The sequence below is a fragment of the Nycticebus coucang genome, chromosome 16 (assembly GCF_027406575.1).
Source record: "Nycticebus coucang isolate mNycCou1 chromosome 16, mNycCou1.pri, whole genome shotgun sequence".
Taxonomy (NCBI): domain Eukaryota; kingdom Metazoa; phylum Chordata; class Mammalia; order Primates; family Lorisidae; genus Nycticebus; species Nycticebus coucang.
The window spans coordinates 87,089,249-87,115,197 of record NC_069795.1 but is presented as its reverse complement, the minus strand read 5'-3'; the positions used below and the strand labels follow the sequence as shown (position 1 = coordinate 87,115,197).

Here is a 25,949-nt window from a genome sequence, read left to right as displayed (position 1 = left end):
TGATCCTCACCCGCGAGGACCCTGCCTAAGCCAGCAAGCCGAGGTCCCGGGACCCTCCGGTGGCTCAAGTAGCCCCGCCCTCACGTCCCCACAGCGCGGTCTCCCCATTGGTGCTCTGGTTTCCAGTTTTCACCCGGGCTCCCGCGGGGACCCTGAGTAGCCCAGGTGGTAGACTGGGGTGGGGCACAGTGGGACCCACCTCACCCTGCCCGCGGGGGTCACCCTGCCGGACCTGGGCCTTCCCCCCACTGCTAACGGGTGCGTCCCCTGTGGGGACCCCGAGTGGCCCAGGTGGGAGACTGGGGTGAGCCCCACTGTGCCCCACATCCACCTCACCCTGCCAGCGGGGGTCACCCTGCGGGGCCTGGGCCCTCCTCCACTGCTAACTCCGAGGGTGCGCTCCATCCTCTCCCTTCCAGCTGGCCGGACTTTTCCAGTCGGAAGACAGTGATGAAACCTGTCCCTCCAGATGGGTTTTGCAGGAGCCGGGAGAAAGCGCCCCGGGAGGAGAAGGGGGTGCGGAGGAAACGTGAATGCGCTGGGGTGTCGGGGGAGAGGCAAGCCCGAGACTCTGCTGCCCGCTGCGCCTCTGACTGTCTTCTTGCAATTTCAGGGCGTCCAGTGGCACCGAGCTTCCGCGGGGGACACGGCGGGTCCCGGGGCAGAGGCGGTGCCGGCGAGGGCGGTTGCCTGAGGACCTCCTCCCTGCAGAACTGACCCTCCTCCTCGGCTCGGCGAGACGCCGGGTGCAATCAACGTCCCAGGGAGAGGACGCGGAGGGCGCCAAGGGGCCTCGGCAGCTTTGGATCTGCAGCCCTGGGAGGGGCTGCCCAGGGCCGCCTTTCCGGACCGCGAGGAGCGCTCGGGGCACCCCTGCACTCCCGGTCCCGCCTGCGGAGCCGCCTCTGCCCGCCGCCTGCGGGGGGCTCCCTATGCGCCTGCGCGAGATTCCAGCGGAGGCCAAATGCCCAGCGCACTTGGCATTGGAGTTACCAAGTTTTAGAATTGGTTTTGGAATTTTGAAGGGTGATTTGATTTTAATTTCTCTCGGCACGTGGGATTTGGCTGAGTCTTCAAGTCTCCTTCTTTGTTCCTGGAAAGGAGTGGATCAACAACCGCTGAGAGGAGTCTCTCTCAAGAGACTCAAGAAAATCACTTTAGAATTCAAGAAAACAAAAATAACGTGTCTCGTTTTGTTAATAAAGAAGCCTTTTGACTAGGTGGCCGATGAAGGGCACAGATGAAGGGATGGATTACCAGGGAAGGGCTCTTCAGCACAGTTGTCCAGCAGAAGGTTCTTCTCCGAAAGTTTTCAGAACTTTAAGCTATTGTGGGGCCATGTTCTCCCACTGCCTTTCCTAACAACCAAGTGTCTCACTGACAAATACAGACTGTATTTCAAAAGTTCAGAAAGTTAATGATTGGTGGTGGTTCAGCTGAAGGGGCCGGGGGTTATCAGGCATTCTCGGCGGCTGCCACGTTTGTTCTGATGTCCAGACTGATGAAGAGCTGTGCACAGATCAAGAAGATATGAACAGATTTATTACTCACAGAGCAAGGCTTTCTGGACAGATCAGGGCAGGCACTCGAGTGGGCCAGAAGTGGCCTGAGTGGACAGAGAGGCTGTTTGTTTTTATTATGATCAGTGGTGCAGCTAGGGTGGGAGTTCCATGCACCCGGTTTGAACTTCTTTCTTGGTGTCGTGGGATGGACTGTACATTCTTTCTTTCTTTTTTTTTTTATATAAAAGACCAATTATTTTATTTATTTTTGCAGTTTTTGGCCGGGGCTGGGTTTGAACCCGCCACCTCCGGCATATGGGGCCGGCGCCCTACCCCTTTGAGCCACAGGTGCCAACGCTGTACCCTCTTTCTTATCAGCATGCCCAAATTTAGGGTCAAAAGGAGAAGAGGGTGGTGGGCTTGGAAGTTGTCAGCCATCAAACATCAAAATGCAACCAGACTCTATTACAGTTAGTTTATTGTAGGGCAACTCTCTTCATGCCCACACAGGGTCCGCATGGCAAAATATCTTTCCCGGTAGATAAAGCGAGCCTGTTTCAAATTTGTAGACTACAATAGTTATTATTTGAATATAAAAAGTTGTTCCCAAACCCATAGGAAATATTGTGTTATATATACGTATGTGTTTGTATATACATATATATGTAGTTTTTCTACTTGAATTACTTTTTTTCTTCCTGCATTATTTTTCAGCCCATGTTATTCCAACTTGATCATAAGAATGTGTATGTATGTGTGTATTCATTCATTTAACATCTATTTCCTGAGCACTCTTTTGTCCTAAGGAAGGTTCTGGCACCAGGCTAGACCAGGGAGGTATGAAGATGATTGAGAAACTTAGTCCACTGGAGACAGACATGGGAACATCATCATAACACAATATGACAAATACTTTCCAAGTACAGAACATCGTCAGCGACTCTTCCTGGTGTGGTCGGGGGAGGGCTGATGTCAGAGATGGGCATTAGGTAGGAAGTGTTTTCTCCTGGTGGATAAGGAGGAGAAGGGCACCTGGCTGGGGAATAGGATGTGCCCAGGCACAGGGAATGAAGGAGCCATCGTGGCAAGAGGATGACTTGCCAGGGGCTGCTGAGTCACTGTGTTCAGAAAGGCACTGACCTTAAGGGCTGAGCCTGGTGCTTGCCAGATCCAGTCTTGAGCTAGTAGGAAATAACCTCAGGACCACAATACTTTTCCCAGCCTTACCATTCCAACACAGTTTAGATATTTCTGCAGTTCTTCAGTTCTTTCCTGGTTTTATGCATTCCCTACCCCCATTGGACTTGTCCACTAGAGGTGAGTCCCTCCTCCTTCACCTTTTAATTCCTTCTTTTTCTTTTTCTTTCTTTCTTTTTTTTTTTTTTGAGACAGAGTCTCACTATGTTGCCCTTGGTAGAGTGTGTAGCGTCACAGTTCACAGCAACCTCATACTCTTGGCTTAAGCGATTCTCTTGCCTCAGCCTCCAAAGTAGCTGGGATTACAGGTGCCCGCCACCCAGTTATTTTTGTTGTTGTTGTTGTTGTCGTCATTGTTGTTTGGCAGGCCTGGGCTGGGCTCGAACCTGCCAGCCCCAGTATATGTGGCTGGTGCTGTAACCACTGAGCTACGGGCACCGAGCCTAATTCCTTCTTCTTAACTATTTGCAGGGATGGAAGAAGGTTGAGACCAGTCAGCTGTGAAGTGCAGGACTTCAACCGTGAAGTAGGTGGAGAACAGAACAGCAGAGGAGGCAGCTGTGGGAGTGCGTTGGGGAGTTTGGCAGGTGAGGGAAACTGACTTTTAATGTTTAATAGAACTTGTGCAAATTTCTTTTGAATATAGAGATATAGATCAAAACAAAAAAGTTTTTTTTTTTTTTTTTTTTTTTTGAGACAGAGTCTCCCTCTGTTGCCCTGGGCAAGGTGCTGTGGTGTCACAGCTCACAGCAACCTCCAACTCTAGGGCTTAAGTGATTCTCTTGCCTCAGCCTCCTGAGTAGCTGGGACTAGAGGTGCCCCGCCACAACGGCCATTTTTTGGTTGCAGTTGTCTTTGTTGTTTAGCAGGCCTGGGCTGGGCTCAAACCTGCCAGCTTTGGTGTATATGGCTGGCACCTGACTCACTGAGCTATGGGTGCCAAGCTCAAACAAAAAAATTTTGAAAGTGGCTCCTTTTGCATAGTCATAAGTCTAAGACCAGTTTAAACTGTTTTAAGCAGCCTTAGTTGCCTTAGTAGCCCCTCTGGTTAATTGTAATACTGAAGTCTCTGTCGAATGGGAAGTACTGTGTGCATGCTTAACCTGTATTGTATAGAAATATATAAATGATGCAGAGAGAGAGCTCTGTATCACTTGCCAGAAGGAAATTTAAGGCTCTACCAACAGGCAGGCAGATTTTACTTTCCAAAAAACTCCTGTTACACCCTGCCCCCAGAAGTGAGTTCCTGGAGGATGTCAATCTTGACCAGAATTGAGAGCCCTGGCTAAGTAACCTTTTATAAACTCATCTCAGGCAGCCTCTTTGGTTATCCTGTCAATCACAATTATCCGTTTCTCTCTGATAATAGGTAAGAACTTCATATAGCTGTATAGAAGGGTCTTCCGGGGTCTGACCTCTTATCTCAGGAAGCACATCACTTGGATCCTCTCAAACATGTTTGATCATTGAAAAGCTAGCAGCTCCTTACAGAAATACAGAGCAAAGAATTCGCAACACTTTGGGCCTCAACCCTGACCTGAATCTATGAGAATGTCCATACTTGATGGGGCTAGCAGAGTGTAAAGTGTTCAAACCTCCCAGGTCTCCCAGGAGGTCTCCCAGTCATCGCTGGATGTTCCTGAGGTGCTGTGTCTTTCCTCTTTAGCCCAGTGGACATTGTGTCCTTTCCTTCAGGCCCTTGCCCACAGTAGGCGCTCTGGAAATGGTTGCCAAATGAATTGTTGTTGCAGTACATTCCTAAAGCCCTTCAAAAGTTTTACCCATCTTCTGTGAGTAAAACTTTGTCATTTTTCCATTTGTTTAGATGAGAAAGAATACAGAATGATGAGATGAAAATCTTCTTAAACTTTTGGAAGAATTGCTCATACCCTCTATGGTGTAAGGTTGTCTGCAGACAACATGCTTCCGCTGAAGTGGTTGGACTAAAGGCAGCCCTGATTCTGTACAATTTGGTAGTGTTTTGAATACAAACTCAACACTAGCCATGAATTATGCAAAATTTAGAAGAAATAGAAATCATTCAGATCAGCATTTCCAGGGTGTTTTCCAGAACCAGCAAGAGAATACAAGAGATCAGCAATTTTCTCCCTCAAGTCTTTCTATGGGAGAAAAAAAGTTACCCAGTCTCAGAGAAATTCTACAGGAAGGAGATCTGCCTACTTTTCTTAACTCTGTAATTTCCCCCAAACTCTTTGACTAAAGAACTCTCTGATTTATGGAATGTCAAATGCCATGCACATCAATTAGTAAGGAAAGAAATCTGAAATATTAAGAAATAACCTTTAAGCAGTAGGGTTATTTCTATCTTGTGTGACAGTCCAGAGTAGGCAGGAAGACTGATCACTCTACAGTTATTCAGGATTCCCAGTCTTCTTCCATCTGGGCTTCCCATCATCCCCTAGAACATTGTCATTACCTGTATGGTCAAAACTGAGTCACAGATACATCGGTGTTCATAGGAAAGGAAAGGAGGCAGAAGAATCACATGTGCAATATTTTTTTTTTTTTTTGAGACAGAGCCTCAAGCTGTTGCCATGGGTAGAGTGCTGTGGCATCACAGCTCACAGTAACCTCCACCTCCTGGGCTTAAGCGATTTTCCTGCCTCCACCTCCCAAGTAGCTGGGACTACAGGTGCCCACCACAACGCCTGGCTATTTTTTGGTTGCAGCCATTGTTTTTGTTTGGTGGGCCTGGGCTGGATTCGAACCCGCCAGCTCAGGTGTATGTGGCTGGCACCTTAGCCACAGGCGCCGAGCCCACATGTGCAATATTTTAAAGCTCAACATGGAAGTGGCACACATCTCCTTCCTCACATATTCCACTGGAGAAAATTTAGACAAATGGTCACTCCTAGCGTCAAGGATGGGAAGAAATTGTGGTCCCCAATAAGGCCATTTCTACATTATTTCTTATAGCCATTGTCTATTAAAGTGTATCTTGCACATTTCTGTACTGTAACTCCTCATTTAACATTGTAGATAGATTCTTTTTTTTTCTTTTTTGAGACAGAGCCTCAAGCCATCACCCTGTGAAGAGTGCTGTGGCATCACAGCTCACAGCAACCTCCAACTCCTGGGCTTAAGCGATTCTCTTGCCTTAGCCTCCCAAGTAGCTGGGACTACAGGCGCCTGCCACAACGCCTGGCCATTTTTGGTTGTAGTTGTCATTGTTGTTTGGTGGGCACAGGCTGGAGTCGAGCCTGCCAGCTCTGGTGTATGTGGCTGGCACCTTAGCCGCTTGAGCTACAGGCAGAGAGCCATTGTAGATAGATTCTTATAAACTGCAACTTCAAGTGAAATGATGTATAACAGAACCAATTTTTAAATTTCTCATCAATGTTATTACTAAATGATAACATTTGAATGAAAGAACATTATTTAATGACCTGTTGCACATTGTTTTGCTTAAAGTCATGGTTTACATGACCTTATTGGCAATGTTAAATGAGGACATACTGTACTCATCCAATATATGTGTACATGGAGTCCTTCCGTGTCCTGAGGTGAAACTTTTTATGAGGATGAAAAGTTTTATAAAACAGAATCCACTAATTACATATTAACTCTAGTATCTGGCTTTATTAGTAGATAAACTTTCAGATGTGACTTTAACAGCCATATCTTAGAGCTTTGCATTATGTTGCTTTTGTTTGCTGAGAGAATACACACCTTGGTGAGGAACAAACTCGTACAATGAACAGAGTAGAGAAAGAATCCTTGAGTAGATTTCAAAAACATGTAAAAAATGAATATATGAAAGACATCTAAAATTAGAATTGAGGGCGGCGCCTGTGGCTCAGTGGGTAGGGCGCTGGCCCCATATGCTGAGGGTGGCGGGTTCAAACCCAGCCCCGGCCAAACGCAACAAAAAAATAGCCGGGCGTTGTGGCAGGCTCCTGTAGTCCCAGCTACTTGGGAGGCTGAGTCAAGAGAATCGCCTAAGCCCAAGGATTTGGAGGTTGCTGTGAGCTGTGTGACGCCAAGGCACTCTACCGAGGGCAATAAAATGAAACTCTGTCTCTACAAAAAAAAAAAAAAAAAAAAAAAAAAATGAATAAAATAAAATTAGAATCGAAAATATGATAATAAATATACATGACAATGGCAGATGTTGGGTTCACTAAGAAAATGGAAAATCCTAGCCTGAAATCCTAGCACTCTGGAAGGCCGAGGTGGGTGGGTTGCCTGAGCTCATAGGCTTGAGATCAACCCGAGCCACAGCAAGACCTCATCTCTAAAAATAGCTGGGCATTGTGGTGGGCATCCAGTCCCTCAGTCAGCTACTTGGGAGGCTGAGGCAAGAGAATTGTTGAGCCCAAGAGTTTGAGGTTGCTGTGAGCTATGACACCATAGCACTCTACGAAGGGTGACAAAGTGAGACCCTGTCTGCAAAAAAAAAAAAGAATATAGAAAAAATAAGGCTAAATTTCCCCTAATTTTTTTAGAAGAGGAGGAATTGGTTATGTAAAAACCCACAGCCAAGTATCAGATTTTCTTTCATTTGAAATGGGAAAACCATTTGACCCTATGCAGCCTGGAAACCCCCAGTCATATTCCAATAAAGAGTGAAGCTAACACTGCCAACTATACTTACAAACCGATCAGAAAGATTTCCTTACTTTTAAAAATCTTGCCCTATTAGAATTAAAAATTCTAACCCAAAAGAACGCTCATCAAAAACTGTGTTAAGTCTTACTACTTTTAGTCTGTAAGACTTCATCCTTCTTTTGAAGCTCTTACGGTTTCTACTGTAATGAAAATGATGGTCGTTGACTCCCTTCTGATAGTAAACTTTAAATAAATAGCCTTTAACTCTATTTTGTTTGTCAAACAAAATATTATATGTTGGCCAAATAAAAAAAATTAAAAGAAAAAGAAATCATGAACTCTCCAGAAAAAAACTTTTTTCTTTTCAGCTTTATTACTTAAGAAGAAAACATTTGGGGGCCCGGCGTGGTGGCTCATGCCTGTAATACTACCACTTTGGGATACCAAAACAGGTAGGTTGCTTGAGCTCAGGAGTTGAAGACCAACTTAAGCAAGAGCAAGACTCTGTCTCTACTAAAAATAGAAAAATTAGCTGGGCATTGTGGCTGGCACCTATAGTTCCAGCTACTTGGGAGGCTGAGGCAAGAGGATCACTTGAGCCCCAGAGTTTGAGGTTGCTGGGAGCTATGATGCCACTGAATTCTACCCAGGGTAGCAGAGTGAGACTCTATCTCCAAAAAAAAAAAAAGAAGAAGAAGAAAAAGAAGAAGGAGAGGAAGAGGAAGAAGAAGGAGGAGGAGGAAGAGGAGCAGGAGGAGAAGAATTTTTTTTTTTAGCGACAGAGTTTCACTTTGTCACCCTCGGTAGAGTGCAGTGGTGTCACAGCTCACAGCAACCTCCAACTCCTGGGCTTAGGGGATTCTCTTGCCTCAGCCTCCCGAGTAGCTGGGACTACAGGCACCCGCCGCAATGCCCAGGTATTTTTTTGTTGCAGTTTGGCTGGGGCCGGGTTTGAAGCTGCCACCTTCAGTATATGGGGCCAGCACCCTGCTCACTGAGCCATAGGAGCCACCCAGAAGAAGAATAAATTTTAAAACATAACCTTGGAATGAGACGAATCTTTTTTTAGGCAAGATATAAAATCCAGATGCCAAACAGAAAATGTTAATAAATTAGTCTGCATAGTAAGCATAACATTTTGCATAATTTTTTTTATTATAAAACTTAATGCCATGTATTGCTATTCTAAAAAACACAAACACGAGAATAAAGTAAACACACCCAAGACTCATTAGCCCTTGCAGAATTAGAAAGAAACCTTGGAGAGAGAACTTGCAACTGTTTTTCCTTACTCTAATGTCTGAGCTTCCATGAATATCCTAGGATTCCAGGTTTTGCCATCTCTTACAAAGGAAAGGAAACTGGCTAGAAGTTTCATGTAAAAGAAAATCACAACAACCTTAAAGCTATATGATGCTACTGACTTGTACTTTCTCATTTGCAACTCTGAGAAACAACATTAAATAAGCATTGTTGGGTGGCACCTGTAGCTCGGTGGGTAGGGCGCCGGCCCCACATACTGAGGGTGGCGGGTTCAAACCCACCTCTGGCCAAACTGCAACAAAAAGATAACCCAGCGTTGTGGTGGGTGCCTGTAGTTCCAGCTACTCTGGAGGCTGAGGCAAGAGAATCACCTAAGCCCAAGAGCTATTTTCTTACCCAAATGCACTATTTTCATTATTTTTAATTTAAAAAAAATTTTTATTCTCTACTCTCTCCATTTTTTTCTTTTAATCACCCTAATGCCCATAGTTTACATTAGGGTTAATTATGAGTATTGTACATTTGATAGATTTTGACCATCGTGTAATCACATTTTAGCTACTCTGATAAGTATGTAGGAGTATGTCACTGTGGTTTTAATTTGCATTCCCCTACAAGTTAAATTGAATATCTCTGCATGTGCTTATTTGCCACTTGTATATCCTATTTGATGAAATGTTTATTCATATTTTTTGCCCATTTTCTAATTAGATTTATTTTTGTCTTTAGTTTTGAGAGTTCTTTATACAATCTAGGTAAAAATCTTTTGTCACATATATGGTTTGCAAATATTTTCTCCCAATCTGTAGATTGCCTTTTCATCCTCTTAACAGGATCTTTCACAGAGTATAAGTTTTGACCTTGGTGAAGTTTCATTTACCAGTTTTTTCTTTAATAGACCATGCTTTTGTTGCCACATGTGAGAATTCTTCGCCCAGTCCCAGTACCCTGTGTTGATTTCCTAGGATCGCCATCCAAATCACCACAGGCGCGGTGGCAAAAGCACAAATTCATTTCCACTTCCCACTGTGGGCAGAGCAGATGTTAATTCTTCTCATGCATGTTCATTCCTACCACAGCTCTCTAAATGTAACAGTTACACTTATTCTTAAGCTTTTTTTCCTAGTAAATTTCTTTCTTTGGGTGTCATTTCTTCCATTTGTTTGTGTCGTGGCCTGTGCCACATCATGCTTGTTGGTACCTACCTCTACAGTCACCTTTCCATAATCCATTTTGAATTCTTGGAGCTGGATGCCTAAAATGACATACCTTATATTCCTTTGCCATACAGGTTCCAGTTAGATTCTTTCTATAGGAGACAGCTTTCAGGGAGTGCCCTGGGCATGGGCAGGGGCTCCTGTTTAGCAGTCGTGGTGGAGATCTTTGCAGGACACGTGGTGAGTGCAGGCTCGCAGGTTGCAGCCTACGTGCAGTAGCCACTTCCTGATCTCTGGGTAACATCATCTTCCTCCCCTTGCCTCCAACACCTCTCCAAAATTATTGTAATGAATTCCTTGATGAGAACAATATTTTAATATCAGAAGTGATCCAAAGACACAGGTTTTTGAATTTAGGGTTGCTTAGCTGAACTGACTGGGCTTGATTCGTAGTGGCCTTCTGCTTAGTGGAAGTGGTTGCAATTAGTCTAACACATGCAATGCCAAAACAAAAACCTAAGTTATTCTCTGAGGTTGCCTCAGATGAAGTGCAAATATAGCCAAGTCTTTGGAAGAGATAAATGTTTCCCTTTCTTGACATTTCCAGGGATTTGGGGATGGAATGGAATGCTGTAGACTTCACTCTGCTATATAGCTCCAATCTTCTGTGTTGTTTTTCAAGATACAGTGATTATGCTTAGTAATTTCAGTTAAGATTATTTTTAAAAATCATAATTAAGCAAAAATGAATGGCAGTACTTAATAATACTCAAGGAAAATGCCATCATTGGGTCTGTGGTTTCCATATCCCAATTCACTTCCTAACAGGGGCTTGAACAGTAACCGTGGCTTGCTGGAGAAAACGATCACAGTGATTTGCTTGCTTCATTCTAGGTAGTAATATTTCTGTCCTGAAGGAACAAGACTAGCCTCAAGGCATTTCTGACTGTAAGTTATAGTCTCTAAAGCAGTGGGGCACCACATCATGGCCTTTGTGTGGACAGATTTCCCTGAGGCCTCACAAAATGGACAGGCTTTCACAATGTCACTGGCTGACAGCCAGACCCAGCATAGTCGTGGTGTGATTTTGGGGCTAAAGTTGTTTTGCCTTGTGCAATAGCTAAAGCCTGCTATAACTAGCTGCATTCCATGTGGTTAGAAGAAAAAGCTTTTTGTGATAACCCCAAAGCTACCCTGAAGCACATATATGAATCTTGAGGCCTCACAGTTCACCAGAAGGGGTGAAAGATGTCAGATATTAGAAAGTACATGGATTTGTTAGTCAGACACATCTGTGTTCACATCTTGGATCTGTGCTTTGAACAAGTCACTGACACTCATTACACTCTGAATTCTTTATTTGTAAAGTGAGAGACAATCATAGTTATCTCCAAAGGAAAATTAATATGATCATTAATTTATTCATTGATTCCACATTAATTTTTGCCTACCTTACATCAGGTTCTATCTAAATACAATATTTATTATGCAAAGCTCCTGCTCTCATAATGTTTATGTTCTAATAAGGAGCCACAGACAGAAATACAAACCAAAAAATAAGTAAGAAAACACTACAATAAAAATAAAGCCGTGGTGTCATTGAGAGTGGCTACAGTTTGTTTTCTCTTTGGTCTGGTCTGCCTGCTAAAGTACAGAGCACTTCATTTTTCACAGCATGCTTATCTAAGTCAGCAGCCCCTGGAGAGGGCCTCATTATCCAATCTCAGTGGCCCAGTGTGGCTTCTCTAGAAATATTTGCATATTAGCAGGAGGCCAAGGCCTTATATCTGACTTTTCTTGACACTACTACTAGTTTTGACTTGATTGCTGGATTTCTAGGCTCCGTGTGGCCAGTAGTGGTCATATTTGGGGACAGGCGGACACTTGTTCAGCTTCTGCCTGATAATGTTCTGTTTCAGAATGTCTTGTTGAAGTTGTTGCTGGCATCTCGAGCACTTCCTGGGGTTCTAATTTAATTCATCAATATCCGTGGCAGAATCAGAGGATTCTGTTCTTCAGAAACAAAATATGAGTTTTTCATGAAAGAGTCGAAGGCGTTGAATGTTGCCACTTCAAACCCAAGCCTTTAAGGAGCACCTAATGGGTGGCAGCTTCCAGTCCACCAGGCTGCTCCCCTCCCAGCCCAGAGCTGAGTTCCCTGATAGGTAGATTAGGCACATGCTTAAGATACTGACAGAACCTGGGCGCGTGTACACACACACACACACACACACACACACACACACGCACACACACACACACAATTAGCTGCCAAAACCTTATCCTAAATTTTGGAACAAGAAAATCTTAAAAGATGATATTCCAATGTCACATTGTATGTTAACTTTCTGTCATTGGAGACATGGACTTTAAGAATTTAGGACCTCTTTAACTCACCAAGCCCCACACCACAACAGGAACTTCCCTGCACCTCAACTCTCGGGATTAACTCGGGGTCCAGGCCAGAGAGTGGAGGATGTGTTCTATTTCCCACCCCACTGCAGCCCCTGACAGGTCTCCCTTCTGATGCCCTCAATGTCTGAACCACACAATCTCACATTCAATCATGCACAATGGGAGAAATGTGATGTGATAATTACTGTTCCTGACTTGTTAGGACAAATCTCTGGGGGAGAGAAGTCTCCTGGACCACTATTCAGTTTCTCCCTCAGATGCAGAAATAGCTTGTTTTCTGGCTGTGGTCTTGACCCTTGCCCCATCTCTGTTGAACTTGTAGAAGGCACAGTAAGGGCTAAGGCCTGGAAACACAAATGTTTTCACTGAAGCTCCACTTGGCTTCTCAAGCTGAAGTTGGGTTGCACCAGCTTCCCTGGGGTGGAGGCTGGAGGCAGCTGCCAGGGGCAAGGGCCCACCCACAGACCTCTGGCTCTTGCTGGCCTGGCCAATGAAAAAGGGGGATTGTGAGGTGGGGACTGCCTGCCCCATGAGTACCAAGCTGTTGAGGCTGAACCATCTCCTCCTCACATCCATTCTGACTGCAGCCTGTGGTTCTGATTCCACACTGGAGGGTAAGAGCAATTTTATTAAATTCCAGGCTGGGTGGGGGTGCCGCCCATAGCCACGGGCTCTCTTGTCCACAGCACTATGGAGACAGATACAGGCAAAGGCAGATAGATCTTGGGCTGCTTCCTCAATTCTCTGCAAGAGAGTTGTTCCCTTTAGTTACATGCCTGGGATCTTGAATTTTGCCCAATTCACTCTGCGGTGGGATGCTCACTGAGAAAAAAGGTGCAGGCCCTGGCTGGATTCAAACCTGCCAGCTCAGGTGTATGTGGCTGGCACCTTAGCCATTTGAGCCACAGGCGCTGAGCCTAGTTTTTCTATTTTTATTGGAGCTGGGTCTTGCTCTTGCTCAGGCTGGTTTTGAACTTCTGAGCTCAGACAATGCGCTGCCTCAGCCTCCCACAGTGCTGGGATTCCAGGTGTGACCCATCATACCTGGATCATGTGAAAGTGTTCTTTTCAGGCATTACTAAGTCTTAGATTACAATCCTCAATTACATTTAAGGCAGCAGATGAAGTCCAGTTAGATAAAGGCGGAGAAGGGGCTAAACCGCATCTCAGCTTGCCCTGCCAGGGAAGGGGATGAAGCATGTTTAAGGGAAGCTTGAGAAAAGCCAAGCTGAGCTCTGACCTCAGATAGGAGTTTGGAATCCAGATCCACCTTTTGATCAGACTTAGCAAACATTACTGGAGCAGATTCTCTGGGCCAGACACAGGACTGGTTCTCAAGATATAAAGATCTATGCGTTAGGGCTGTTGTCTGTAGATTTGGGATAGCTGTAGGTAAGGGGATATCCCACAGGGCAATCGAGAGGTTCAAACGACATGAAGTGAAAAGAGCCTGGTGTAGAGTGAGAACTTTTGAAAAATTATATTTTTAAAGATGTTTTCAGGCAGAAGCAACTGGATTAGCTTTACCTTTGCCAAGCCCAATCCTATGTACTCTGGTGAGTGCTGTGCCTGGGGCATCCTGTAGTTTTCAGCTGTAGCTGCAGAGAGTCAGCATAGGAAGGACCTTGGAGATCTGGGGAGCCCCTCATGCATTAGAGGACAGGAGTCCCTGGTGTGGGATGTGGGTCTAGATTTGGGTCCAGCCTCACCATGTGGGGCCACCTCACTCCCAGGAACCCCATTAGCAGTAAGGCCAGCTCCACCTAGGTATTAGGTGACGGGGTCCCTTCATGCCAGCAGAATATGTCCAGGGAACGTGATGGTGTCAGCTTGGTTCTAGAACTGGGCAGTCGGAAGAGAGCACAGCAGCTTACCAGTCTGGGGGAATCTTAAGGACAGACATAGAACTTGCTACTTGTCTTTTTTAAGGTGGCTGCAGGGACAAACTTTCTACAGACTCCTTGTCAAGCCAGAGGACCAGTGGCTCCAGACACTTGGCTGAAGCCAGGAGGTAATGGCTTTTGGAGAGTAGAAGCTTTCAACCAGGAGTCCTTCACGTGGAGGAGAACTTGTCCTAAAAATGCAGCGAAGGATGCTCCACCTTATCTGTTCCTCGAGAGCATGTGTGAATGGGTGTGTATGTGTGTGTGTGAGCAGGGTGCATAATGTATGTATGTGGGCGTGTATGTGAGTGTGTATGTGTGTGTGTGAGTGGGGTGTATAATGTATGTATGTGGGCGTGTATGTGGGTGTGTATGTGTGTATGTGTGTGAGCGGGATGTAGAATGTATGTATGTGGCCGTGTATGTGAGTGTATGTGTGTGTGTGTGTGTGTGTGTGTGAGCGGGGTGTAGAATGTATGTATTTGGCTGTGTATGTGAGTGTGTGTGTGTGTGTGAGAGCGGGGTGTAGAATGTATGTATTTGGCCGTGTATGTGAGTGTGTGTGTGTGTGTGAGAGCGGGGTGTAGAATGTATGTATTTGGCCATGTATGTGAGTGTGTATGTGTGTGTGTGTGAGCGGGGTGTAGAATGTATGTGGGCGTGTATGTGAGTGTGTATGTGTGTGTTGGATATGGAGATTACAGCTCTTGCAGGACTGAATGATGATGTTCCTGAGAGTCAGATAAAGCTGAGTTGATTCTGGGTTCTGCTGTTTATCACTGAGTTGTACCATGTGAAAATGCCAATATTCTACATTTTGACCTTTAAAAATGGCAGTTTTGTCTAATTTAACCCTATGGTGGCATAATATTAAGCTAGCATCTCAGCCTTTTCAAGCCCCAGGTTCTCCCATACATTAGAGTCAAAAGCAGAGGTATGGGACTATTATATGAGATAAGGTTTCAAAGGGACTTATGCAAATTATACTCCAAAGAATGCTTACCAATGTCAAAGAGTTCTCACATTCCTCATCTCACATGATCCCAGTTAGCTGATCAGGAAGCTGAGTTTGATGAACACCATGTAATGCTGTCAGAGGCTTTGTCATCCTAGGTAAAGTGCTGGAGCATCACAGCTCAAAGCAACCTCAAACTCTTGGGCTTCAGTGATTCTCTTGCCTCAGCCTCCCAAGTAGCTGGGACTATAGGCGACCACCACAATGCCTGGCTATATTTTGGTAGCAGTCATTGTTGTTTGGTAGGCCCAGGCTGGATTCAAACCAGACAGCTCTGGTGTATGTGGCTGGCACTCTAGCCGTTGAGCTACAGGTGCCGAGCCTGGTTTCAGAGGCTTTGTAATGTGATAGAAGGTTCACTGGTCTGGAATTCAGAACAGGGGTCTCTCGGGGATCATTTCCTTAATATCTCAGTTTTATTGTCCCTAAAGTTGAGATCATTTTCCTTCCTTCATGGGGTTCTTGTAAAGATGAAAATAAATAATGTGTAAAATCTCCTGGTGTGGGAACTGGCTTCTGAGCAGATCTAATTAACACATTCCTTCTCCTTCTCATCAGCCTCCCCACTTGTAAAAGCAGGACAAGGATGAGGCAATTTCTGGGGTCCCTTGGCTCTGATATTGGAGGATTTTTGTCCTACTGCCCTTTCCTGCAGGAGGAGCTGGGACCGGCTTGGTGACCTCTTCCCCCCATATATCCCTGCCTCCTGTCAGTCCCAAAGGGGACCCTGTCCTTGCATTTCACAGAATTCTGCTGTTGCCACTAAAACTGCAGTAGGTCGAAGTGAAATTTTTCATGGATTTTAACACAAAAACAAGAGATCATACAATGTCCCTTGAGGATCCCAAGAACATCATGGTTATCCCGTTGTATAATCTTAAAAGTGAGCAAATCCATGGCTGTGCAGGATTTGACAGAAAAACCAGTGCAGTGATTTGCATTTCAAATCTCACCTTTGGTAGCTTTTACTTGTTACCTTTGCAAAGAAATTGCGACCTCTCTGGTCCTCAGATTTCTCTTGTGAGAATTGAGTCCCAACTCCTCCTGGGCAAAATGAGATTAAAGGTGTGAGGGATATGCAGAGGTGGTCTGTAGCAGGTGGTCCATAAATACTTGCTTGTTCCTTTTTTCTTCACTTATGAGCAAAGCACTTTATAAGTTTACAAAATACTTCTTCATACTTTCTGTCAATCAGTTCTCACATTCACACTGTGAAATAGGTTAGGTGAGGATCACTAGCCCATATTTATAGGCAAAGAACATGAAGTTGGAGAGGTGGAGGGAGGCAGGTAAGTCACTCAGAGAATTAGGTGAGTCCTAGACTAGAATCCAGGTCACTTCAGAATCTGGGGGTCTTTCGATGCTACTTTTTTCTTTTTCTTTCTTTCTTAATTATTATTATTATATTTTTGAGACAGAGTCTCAAGCTGTCACCCTGGGTAGAGTGCCATGGTGTCACAACTCACAGCAACCTCAAACTCTTGGGCTTAAGTGATTCTCTTTCCTCAGCCTCCCAAGTAGCTGGGACTACAGGTGCCCACCACAACAGTTGGCTGTTTTTAGAGACCGGGTCTTGCTCTTGCTTAGGCTGGTCTTGACTTGTGAGCTTAGGCAATCCACCCGCCTTGGACTCACAGGGTGCTGGGATTACAGATGTGAGCCACTGTGCCTGGCCTGATGCTATTTTTTTCCTGTATCCCTCACATTGAAAGGCAGGATTTGTGACTACTATGCTTTTCTCTTCCTGGGTAAGAGTCTGTAATTGGTCTTGTGAACATCAGAGTTTGATTTCCAGCTTCTCTGTGTTTAGTTCTGTGATCTTTCCTCACTTCTAAAATGGGTACTGTCATAGCTAATGTTTACTGAGCACAATCTAAGCTCTGTACACAGATCATACCATTTAATCTTCCAACAAACGTAAAATAGAAACCCTTTAGAGATAAGAACAAATTATTCACACCTCTGCACTAGGATTAGAGCACCTGTGCTCCCCATTCTGCCTGATACTGCCTCTCCAAATGGTTGTGAAGTAAGGACATTGCAAATAACACAGCTTCATGAGCCATGTGAAAGATTCCTCTCTCTCTCTTTTTTTTTTTAGACAGAGTCTCACTCTGTTGCCCAGGCTGGAGTGCCATGGCCTCAGCCTAGCTCACAGCATAACTCAAACTCCTGGGTTCAAGTGATCTTCTTGCTTCCATCTCTGGAGTAGCTGGGACTACAGGTGCCCACCATAGTCTCTGGCTAGTTTTCTATTTTTAATAGAGACTAGGTCTTGCTCTTGCTCAGGCTGGTTTTGAACTCCTGAGCTCAGGCAATTCACCTGCCTCAGCCTCCCAGAGTGCTAGGATTACAGGCATGACCCATCACACCTGGCCCATGTGAAAGTGTTCTTTTCAGGCATTAGTAAGTCTTAGATTACAATCCTCAATTATATTTAACAATGCTTTCCCCTATAGAAACAGAGTGTAACAATCAAAGTGTAGTAATTGCTGTATCCAAAGGGCATAATTTTTGTTGTTGTTGTTGAGGATTCATTGAGGTACAGAGAACTAGGTTACACTGATTGCATTTGTTAGGTAAAGTCCCTCTTGGACACAAATAATTTTGAAATAAATTTTTTGAAAATTAGGCACCTTATGCACTGACCATCCATTGTTATAAACTGCTCATTGTCCATCCAGAATTAATTTAGAATGCAACCTTCTTCATTCTGAATTGGTTTATAGCCTTATAACGCCTCAGGATTGTGTGTTCATCCTCCCTCCCATTTTCCAGACCTCCACCCCATGGCACTGGCATGGAGCCCAGACTGTTTGTACCTGTTAGTGAAGAAATCTGTCCATAGCATTGAAGTATTGTGGAAAAAATGTATTCCTTTAGGGTAGAAGAATAGGATCTTGATTTTTAATAAAGGGAAAGAAAACTGAGAGCTCCAGAGCCCTCTGAGTTTGCCCTCCCTCCAGGTTTTGGGGTTTGTAGCCACCAACACCCTTTGGGGCCTCCTTTAGCTGCCTTCACCTGTTTGCATGTTCTAGATTTTCTCCTCCTGTCTCTCTGTGAAAAACAACACATCGATTCTTCTTTCCTCATTTCTGGAGAATACAAGTGTAGAGCTCAAAGTTCTCTCCACATTCAGTAGAGGGCGACAAATTTACACAGAGGCAATAGAGTGGCCTTAAAAACACTCTTAACACCTAAGGGGCAACACGGGACTCTGCCAGCAACCATCTTTGCTGCTGTGGTTACTTCCCTCCCCCTTCTCTCTGTCTGTCAGTTTCATTCTTAATTCTTCATTTTACCTTTAAGATCATATTAGAACTTGATATTTGATAAATAATCAGTAGGGGATGGAAAAAGTTACTTTAATTAAAGGTGCTTAAACAGTCTTTAAGACAAATCATTTGAGTACTTGAGATCATAGCTTACATTAAAACAAAAAAGAAATCAAAGTTGGATGAAAGAGTCAAACAATAGGGAAAAATAGAAAAAAGTAAAATGCTCACCAAATTCTAGTATGCATAAGGACTGTTTAACACTTAGAAGCAAAGAAAAATGTCCACAGAGTTGGCTATATGAAAACTCAAACACCGGTATGCCTAAAAAGGAGGATAAACAAAGCAAAAGGGTGGGCAGGGCCTGTGGCTCACCTCCATATGCTAGAGGTGGTGGGTTCAAACCCAGCCCCGGCCAAAAACAAACAACAAAACAAAACAAAAAACAAAGCAATAGAGTAATCTGCACACTAAAGGAAATGGTCATAGCATATACACAAAGTGTTGCTACAAAGAGCTAACATAAATTGATTCAAAAACCGTATTATGTCTCTAATAAATTCTACAAAATATCTGACCAATAGTCCCCAAAGAACACTTAGAAATATTCTGATTTGAGGAATTAAATTAGGAAATAGGTCTTTAAAAATATATAACTCATCAACTGTTAAAGACTGTAAACTATAGCAGTGAGGCACCATTTATTTGGCTCACTAAACTAACAATGAAAAAATGTACTTTATGATAATACCCAGAGCTGGTGAGGGTAGTTAAGATAGGCCCTTTTATACACACACTAATATACTACTAGGTGGCTGTGTGACATACTGCAATGTGGGGATATGTATCAAGAGACTTAAAGATGGTGTGGGGCAGTGGCTCACTCCAGTAATCCTAGCATTCTAGGAGGCACAGGCAGGTGGATGGCTTGAGCTCAAGAGTTTGAGACCACCCTGAGTAAGAGCAAGACCCCATCTCTAATTAAAGTAGAAAATATTGAGGTGGGTGTTGTGGGAGATGGCTGTAGTCCCAGTCCTCGGGAGGTTGAGGCACAAGGATCACACCTGAACCCAGGAGTTTGAGGTTGCTGTGAGCTATGATGCCATGGCACTCTAACCAGGATGATAGAGCAAGACTCTGTCTCAAACATATATATATATATATATATATATATATAAATATGCAAAAGAGAGACTTAAAAATATTTATGCCTTATAATTTAGTTAACATTGTACCAAAGTTAGCAAAAACAAAACAAAACAAAAACAAAAAAACCCCCACAAAACCGAACAAACAAAAAAATAAAAAAGAAAGAAAAATGCTTATACCTTTTGGTCCTGTAATTAACAGGACTATGTGACTATGTGACTATGTCATACAGGACAATAATATTGGGAAAAATTACACACCTAAGGATGTTTAAGATATTCTTTTAAAATCAAAGTATAACTTGTTATAGAATATAAAGTAATATTTAAAAGTTGAAATAGGCTACAAATTTAATGAAATGGATGTTATATTTTGGCTATATCTACTTGATGGACTAGTATACAGATATTTAAAATAGTGATTATAACTGGGCACACTGGCTCATGCCTGTGATCCTAATATTCTGGAGGCCAAGGTGGAAAGATCACTTGAGACCAGGAGTTCAAGACCAGCCTGAGCAAGAGCAAGATCCTATCCCCACAAAAAATAGAAAAATTATCCAGGTGTGATGAAGGGCACCTATAGTCCCAGCTATTAGGGAAGCTGAGGCAGGAGGATGGCATAAGCCCAGGAGTTTGAGGTTGCAGTGAGCTATGATGATGCCGTGGCACTCTAGCCTGGGCAATGAAGTGAAACCCTTTCTCAAAAAAAAAAAAAAAATGATTATAAAAGCTAGAAAACAACAAGGCAAAAATAGTGGAATACATTTTTTGTGAAGTATGATTTCTACTATGTTTAAAAAATAAACAGAAATTCGTAAGGTTGAGGATTGTTTTCTGTAGTTTCCATAGAGCTATATAACTGTTATTTATAATGAATTGTATATGTGTGTCTATCTATCTATCCATCTATCCATCCATCCATCCACACATGGTATAGAATACATATTTCAAATATACTTCACTCTCCTTCCTTCCCTCTTCCATTGGTCCTTTCTTTCCCTTTTTCCCTCTCTCTCGCTCTCTTTCTCTCACTTTCTTTTTTTCATTATAAAAGTATCTATTTAGTCTCCTGTGCTAGTAGTGTTCTGGTGCTTTTGTTTACAGGCGAATTGCGTGAGCAAAACAGGATTTACAGGAGAAGTGTAATCACAGAGATAAGCCAGGGCACAGGGTTGAAACAGAGGAGGAGCAACCACCTGAGCTGGGGGAGGGAGGATAAGGAAGACTTTCTGGAAGAGGTGAGCACCCAGACAGTGTCCTGACGGCTGACCAGGCATCAGGCAGGGAAGAAGCAGCTACACGTGGCCCAGGCAATGGGTCAGTGGATACACTCTGGGGCGGGGCGTCTCTGCTTGCCTGTTTAACGTGAGGTGGAGCATGTGTGTGTGTGTATGTGTGTGCATGTGCACGCATAATATACCCAATGGCTAATCATGTGACCCAGGAGAGGGGAAGAGGGATAAAGAGAGTAGGAAAGTAAGAAGGAGGAATAGAAATGGAAAATGAGAGAAAAAGAGGGAAAGAAAAAGAGGAACAGAACTGGGGCAAGAGAAGTCAGTTAGGGCTGAAGGGAGCTACCTGTGATCATCTCTGGCAAGCTCAAGACGGAGTCCTGGCGAGTTGACACTTGGAGCTTTCCCTGTGCTTAGTGCCGTCTCAGATATGGGGACATTAGAGAGTGTCATTCCTGCCATCACTGAATTCACAATCCTGCTGAGGAAGGAGAATATGCACAGGGAACAGCTGCAAATTTCAGCGTAAAAAGAGATCAAGGTGAGGCCTAGAAGTGGGCGTCGGTAGAGCAGTTCTTAGAGTGGACTCTGCTGAGTTGGATGGAGTCCTCCCTAGTCACGATGGGGTGTGCTGCTGGGCCTGTCCTCCCATGGCTGACCGTGCCTGTGTGGATTCCAGGGCTCAGGATGTGGTTGCTGCAAGCTGTTCTGTTTCTGTTAGCTCTGCCCAGTCACGGCCAGGATACTTCAACTGAGGGGCCAGGAGTCCTGCTTCCCCTACCCAAGGGTGCCTGCACGGGTTGGATGGCAGGCATTCCAGGACATCCTGGCCACAATGGGACCCCAGGCCGCGATGGCAGAGATGGTACCCCTGGTGAAAAGGGTGAGAAAGGAGATCCAGGTAAGAACAAGATTTTGGGGCTTCTTCATCTTAGGTAAAGAGGGCTTCCAGGGCTATATGAGGGCATTAGTTATTAACTAATCCCCAGACACAGGGAAGAAGAAAAGCTTTTTTATGTCACCCGTAATGTATCTGAAATGGATTTGGGGTTGGGATCCCAGGGATGAGGATGGATGGTGCCTCTATAACCAAGTGTCCCTTAATTCTGCTCCATTTGCATCTCTGTCCCCATTCCCTTTCCCATGCCCACCCTCACACTGATTTCCAATATGATCGTATTCCTATTCCCCCTTTCAGTCCACTGAATGCCCATTCCTTCCAGTGATATTCAAGCGCACTCACTGCACACCTCCTGAAGGATCCAGTCCTGTTTTGGAGAACTCTTGGTCTAGTTAAGAATATAAGTCTAATGCACAAGACTGTTACTAGTTATTATAAGAAAGTCTATTCTAAATATGCCAAACTGAATGTGAACAAATACCCAAAGTATGAAATTTGAGAAATGAACTCAGTGCAGACCTGGGTTAAGAATGAAGGCTTCAAGCGGGGGAGGGGGGCAGGGCTTGAGCTAGGCCTTGAAGGGAGGATGGGTAGACAGAATAGAAGTGCAGGGGATCTTAGGCAGAGGTGATGATAGCACAATTGGGACTAATTGGGTCAGTGTCTACACAGCTGGCACAGAGGAATGTCTGTGATGGAAACTTACAAGAGATAAAGTTGGAGATGAATTTATGGGAGCCTGCTGAGTTGTGGGGGATGAGAAGTGACATTCCTCCCCATTTGGTGGCTCTCATTGGTTTCTTGCTGTATTAGTCAAATAGAGTGTGAGTGGGGGTCACAGGGACAGTACTTTAGGCTGGAAATAACCTAGGCAGGAGTTCTCTTTCCTGTGGTCACTGGGGTACTCTCATTTTCTAGGTCTTGTTGGTCCTAAGGGTGATACTGGTGAAACTGGAGTGACTGGGGCTGAAGGTCCCCGAGGCTTTCCAGGAACCCCAGGCAGGAAAGGAGAACCTGGAGAAGGTGCCTATGTATATCGCTCAGCGTTCAGTGTGGGACTGGAGAATCGGGTCACTGTCCCCAGTGTTCCCATTCGCTTTACCAAGATCTTCTACAATCAGCAAAACCACTATGATGGCAGCACTGGGAAATTCCACTGCAACATTCCTGGGTTGTACTACTTCTCCTACCATATCACAGTCTACACAAAGGACGTGAAGGTTAGCCTCTTCAAGAAGGACAAGGCTGTGCTCTTCACCTATGACCAGTACCAGGACAAGAACGTGGACCAGGCCTCTGGCTCTGTGCTTCTGCATCTGGAGGTGGGCGACCAAGTCTGGCTCCAGGTGTATGGGGATGGAGAGCACAATGGACTCTATGCCGATAATGTCAATGACTCCACTTTCACAGGCTTCCTTCTCTACCATGACACCAACTGATCACTGCCAACTCAGAGCCTCCACCAGGCTGCCCCCAAATCAATCAAACAACAGTCAGCAGGCTTTCAGTGTAGTTAGGAGACTGATTATTATTTAGTTGGGGGGTTCAGAACATTATTCATTTGTTTACTCATTCATTCATTCATTAACATTTTATTAAAAAAATTATATGTTCCCAGTCCTGAAGAATACCTATTTCCTGGCCTCAAGGATTTCTTAAGTAGTGGCAAGAAAAGGATAATAATATTTATTAGGGAGCTTCACGTACATGACAAGATACCAACTACAAAGATGTGTTTCACAATGCCATGTGGTGCCTGCCTTTCTTCTGATGTTTATCCCAATCCTGTAAGGTACACAGGAAGGATATTATTTTCCTTTTTTTACAGCTGGGGTCCTGAGGCTTGGAGAGTTAAATGAATGTCCAAAGTAACACGGGTATTATGTGGCAGAGCTAGAAATCAAATCAAGAGCTGTGGACTTTTTTCACTAGACTGTGCCCTTTTTAGAAGTACATGGCCTCTTTGGATGCTTGGTGCAGGTCTTGCACTTGAGGACATCTGAATTTGCCTTCATCACACGTTAAGACTCCCTCTCCTGCAACAGAGCGTTCTCAAAGAAGGTGATTCTGTGACTGTCCCATCCCAGCAGTGGCCCCTACACCACTCTTCTTCCTTTTCTCTAGACTTTTCTCATGCTTTTCCCTCCAGCTGCAAAAGCCACCTCCATCCCCCTACACTGAACTCCTCCCTGTTTCTAAAGGCCACCTGGCCAGGAGGTTTTCTGATGTGATAGCTCTCATTTTACCATGGATGAGAGTCCTGGGTATGAAAGACATCCTCTCACCAGGTTGGGCACTATTCCCCGGAAAGGTCTGTGCTTTCCTCACATTGAATTTCTTGGAGATCCTTAATAAATGACTCTTGAAAACTAATCTCTTGAATCCCATATCTCCCAGAGTTAACTTCATTTAAGTCTCTCCACATAACCAATCCTTATCCACAGAGACATTTTCATTTTAGAAGCTCCCTGGTTTTAAGCACCTAATCTTTATTCAACTGGATAGTGTGAATCTTTGCCACTGGGATTAGGAATGATAGTGCTTTTCAGGACACTAAGGAATACTCACTCAAGAAAGTAGCTTGAGCCTGATATGCAAAACCCATGAAGGAATTTGGAATCCATTCTTTACTTGAGAACCACCAGAATAAGGGAAGATGGGATCTCTGGAATTTATTCTTATTTTTTAAGAATTATAGGTAGTGGATGGCAATCATTCCAGGGATGCTCTACAGAGGTTTTAGCAAACCCAGAGTTAATAGCACTCTGTATAAATACAGAAATTTGTTTTGACTTACAATTTTAAATTCTGAATGATCCCTTTTAATGTGTGTATTGTTGTTCATTAAGTGATTATTATTTCTGTATATCAAGCTTTGTCTTTTAAATGCTTTCATATCACTATTTCCTACAAGTAAAGATACCATCAGCAATAAATGAAAACTCACTTGGATCATATGAGTTTTGTTTTCATTTTTGAGAGAGACATGATGTTTAGAGAGGAATGGAGAGGTGAGAGTAAACTCTGTGTTAATCAGGATTCTATGTTGTGAATGACAGAAACCCAACTCAAACTACTGTGAGAAAAAAAGAGAAAGAAAGACAAAAGGAAAAATTTGCATAGTAGAAAATAGCAGAGCTCTTTTGTCTGTTCTGTGGTTAGGTCAGGCTTGAACCAAAGGCTCAAAGCAATCAAGTCCCTTTTCTGTTTGTCCCTCCACTCTGATCCCCACAGTGTAGGTTTCATCCTCCAGCTGTGCACAGTAAATTTCTAGGCTTTCCTCATGATTATCAAAAAGACTGTAGAATGCCCAACTCTTGTACCCTAACACCACACCATCCATCTAAAAAGACACCGCCTTTTCTGATAGTTTCCAAAGAGGAGAGAGGAAGCACTCTGTCCCAGAAGACCCAGCAAGTATGTCCCTGCACACCTCATTGGCTCTCACAGAGTTGTGTTCCCATCTCTGACCAATCACTTAAGTCAGGAGGATGAAATGTACTTAGTGACTTAAGTGTGACTCAAGCTAAGGGATTTTTCTAAAGCAAAATCCGAACACTGTTGCCACAAGTGGGAGAATGAATGATGGATACGAAACAATGCCCACAACAAATTCTTAATGCTGTGTTTGAGCTTTCTTGGGTTTCTCAGAGAGAGATTTCTTGGAAATTACCATTGATTTTCCCTAGAATCTAAACAAGTGGTTAATGTCTAGCCATGATCACAGTCCCACATCTGGGTAGGGTGGGATCTTCACAACACTGGGCATCATGTCATAGTCACTCTGTACCAGTGATTTTCAAACCAGTGTGCATGGCATACTGGTGTGCTGTGAGAGGATCTTGCCATGAAAAATTTTAAAGATCATTAATTAAATTATTTTTGAAAGAGGTTCAAAGCACAGTAAGTATATATATATTTTTAATTTTTGGGGGGATCAACATAATTTAAGTGTGTCTTGGAAGTTTAACTATAGGTTCAGATGTGCCATGAGATTTAAAAAAGGTCGAAAAACACTGCTCTAAACTCTTGGGAGCAGGGTCATTTCTTTGTTAAACCAGAGGGACAGAGAGGGCTGACCTACATTGCACCTCTTCAGAGAAGCTGTGGCCAAGATTTCAGGATTCATGGCCCCATGATGCCTTCAGGTATAATTGTGTGTTTATTTATTTTTCTTCAGTTTTGTTAGCTTTTGCTTCACGTATTTTGGAGCTCTGAGGCTAGATATGTGCACATTTAGTATTACATGTTCTTGGTGAATTTACCTTTTTGTCATTATGTAATGTCTTTCTTTATCTCTGATTTAAGGTTCTATATTCTGAAGTCTATTTTGTCTGGAATGAATATAGGTATTCAGATTTCTTTTCATTAATGTTTGTGTGGTATATC

General features: G+C 43.8%; 1 protein-coding gene across 2 annotated transcripts; it reads left to right on the top strand.

Moving 5' to 3' along the window:
• The first annotated feature begins 12,605 nt into the window (after positions 1-12,605).
• Positions 12,606-24,512, top strand: ADIPOQ (adiponectin, C1Q and collagen domain containing). Of its 2 annotated transcripts, XM_053565602.1 has the most exons (4): positions 12,642-12,717; positions 14,033-14,114; positions 21,339-21,560; positions 22,479-24,512. In XM_053565602.1, exons 3-4 carry the CDS (start codon positions 21,347-21,349, stop codon positions 22,997-22,999), a joined length of 735 nt encoding a protein of 244 aa, XP_053421577.1. In that variant the 5' UTR covers positions 12,642-12,717; positions 14,033-14,114; positions 21,339-21,346; the 3' UTR covers positions 23,000-24,512. The 2 variants fall into 2 exon arrangements, with proteins under 2 accessions (XP_053421576.1, XP_053421577.1); XM_053565601.1 differs by lacking the exon at positions 14,033-14,114 and having other exon boundaries at positions 12,606-12,717.
• The last annotated feature ends 1,437 nt before the right edge of the window (positions 24,513-25,949 follow it).

Coding starts and splice junctions, on each gene's coding strand:
- ADIPOQ (XM_053565601.1), top strand. CDS start 12,633: ATGAGTACCAAGCTGTTGAGGCTGAACCATCTCCTCCTCACATCCATT. Junction 12,718..21,338: donor TTCTGATTCCACACTGGAGG/GTAAGAGCAATT, acceptor TGTGGATTCCAG/GGCTCAGGATGTGGTTGCTG. Junction 21,561..22,478: donor GGGTGAGAAAGGAGATCCAG/GTAAGAACAAGA, acceptor CTCATTTTCTAG/GTCTTGTTGGTCCTAAGGGT.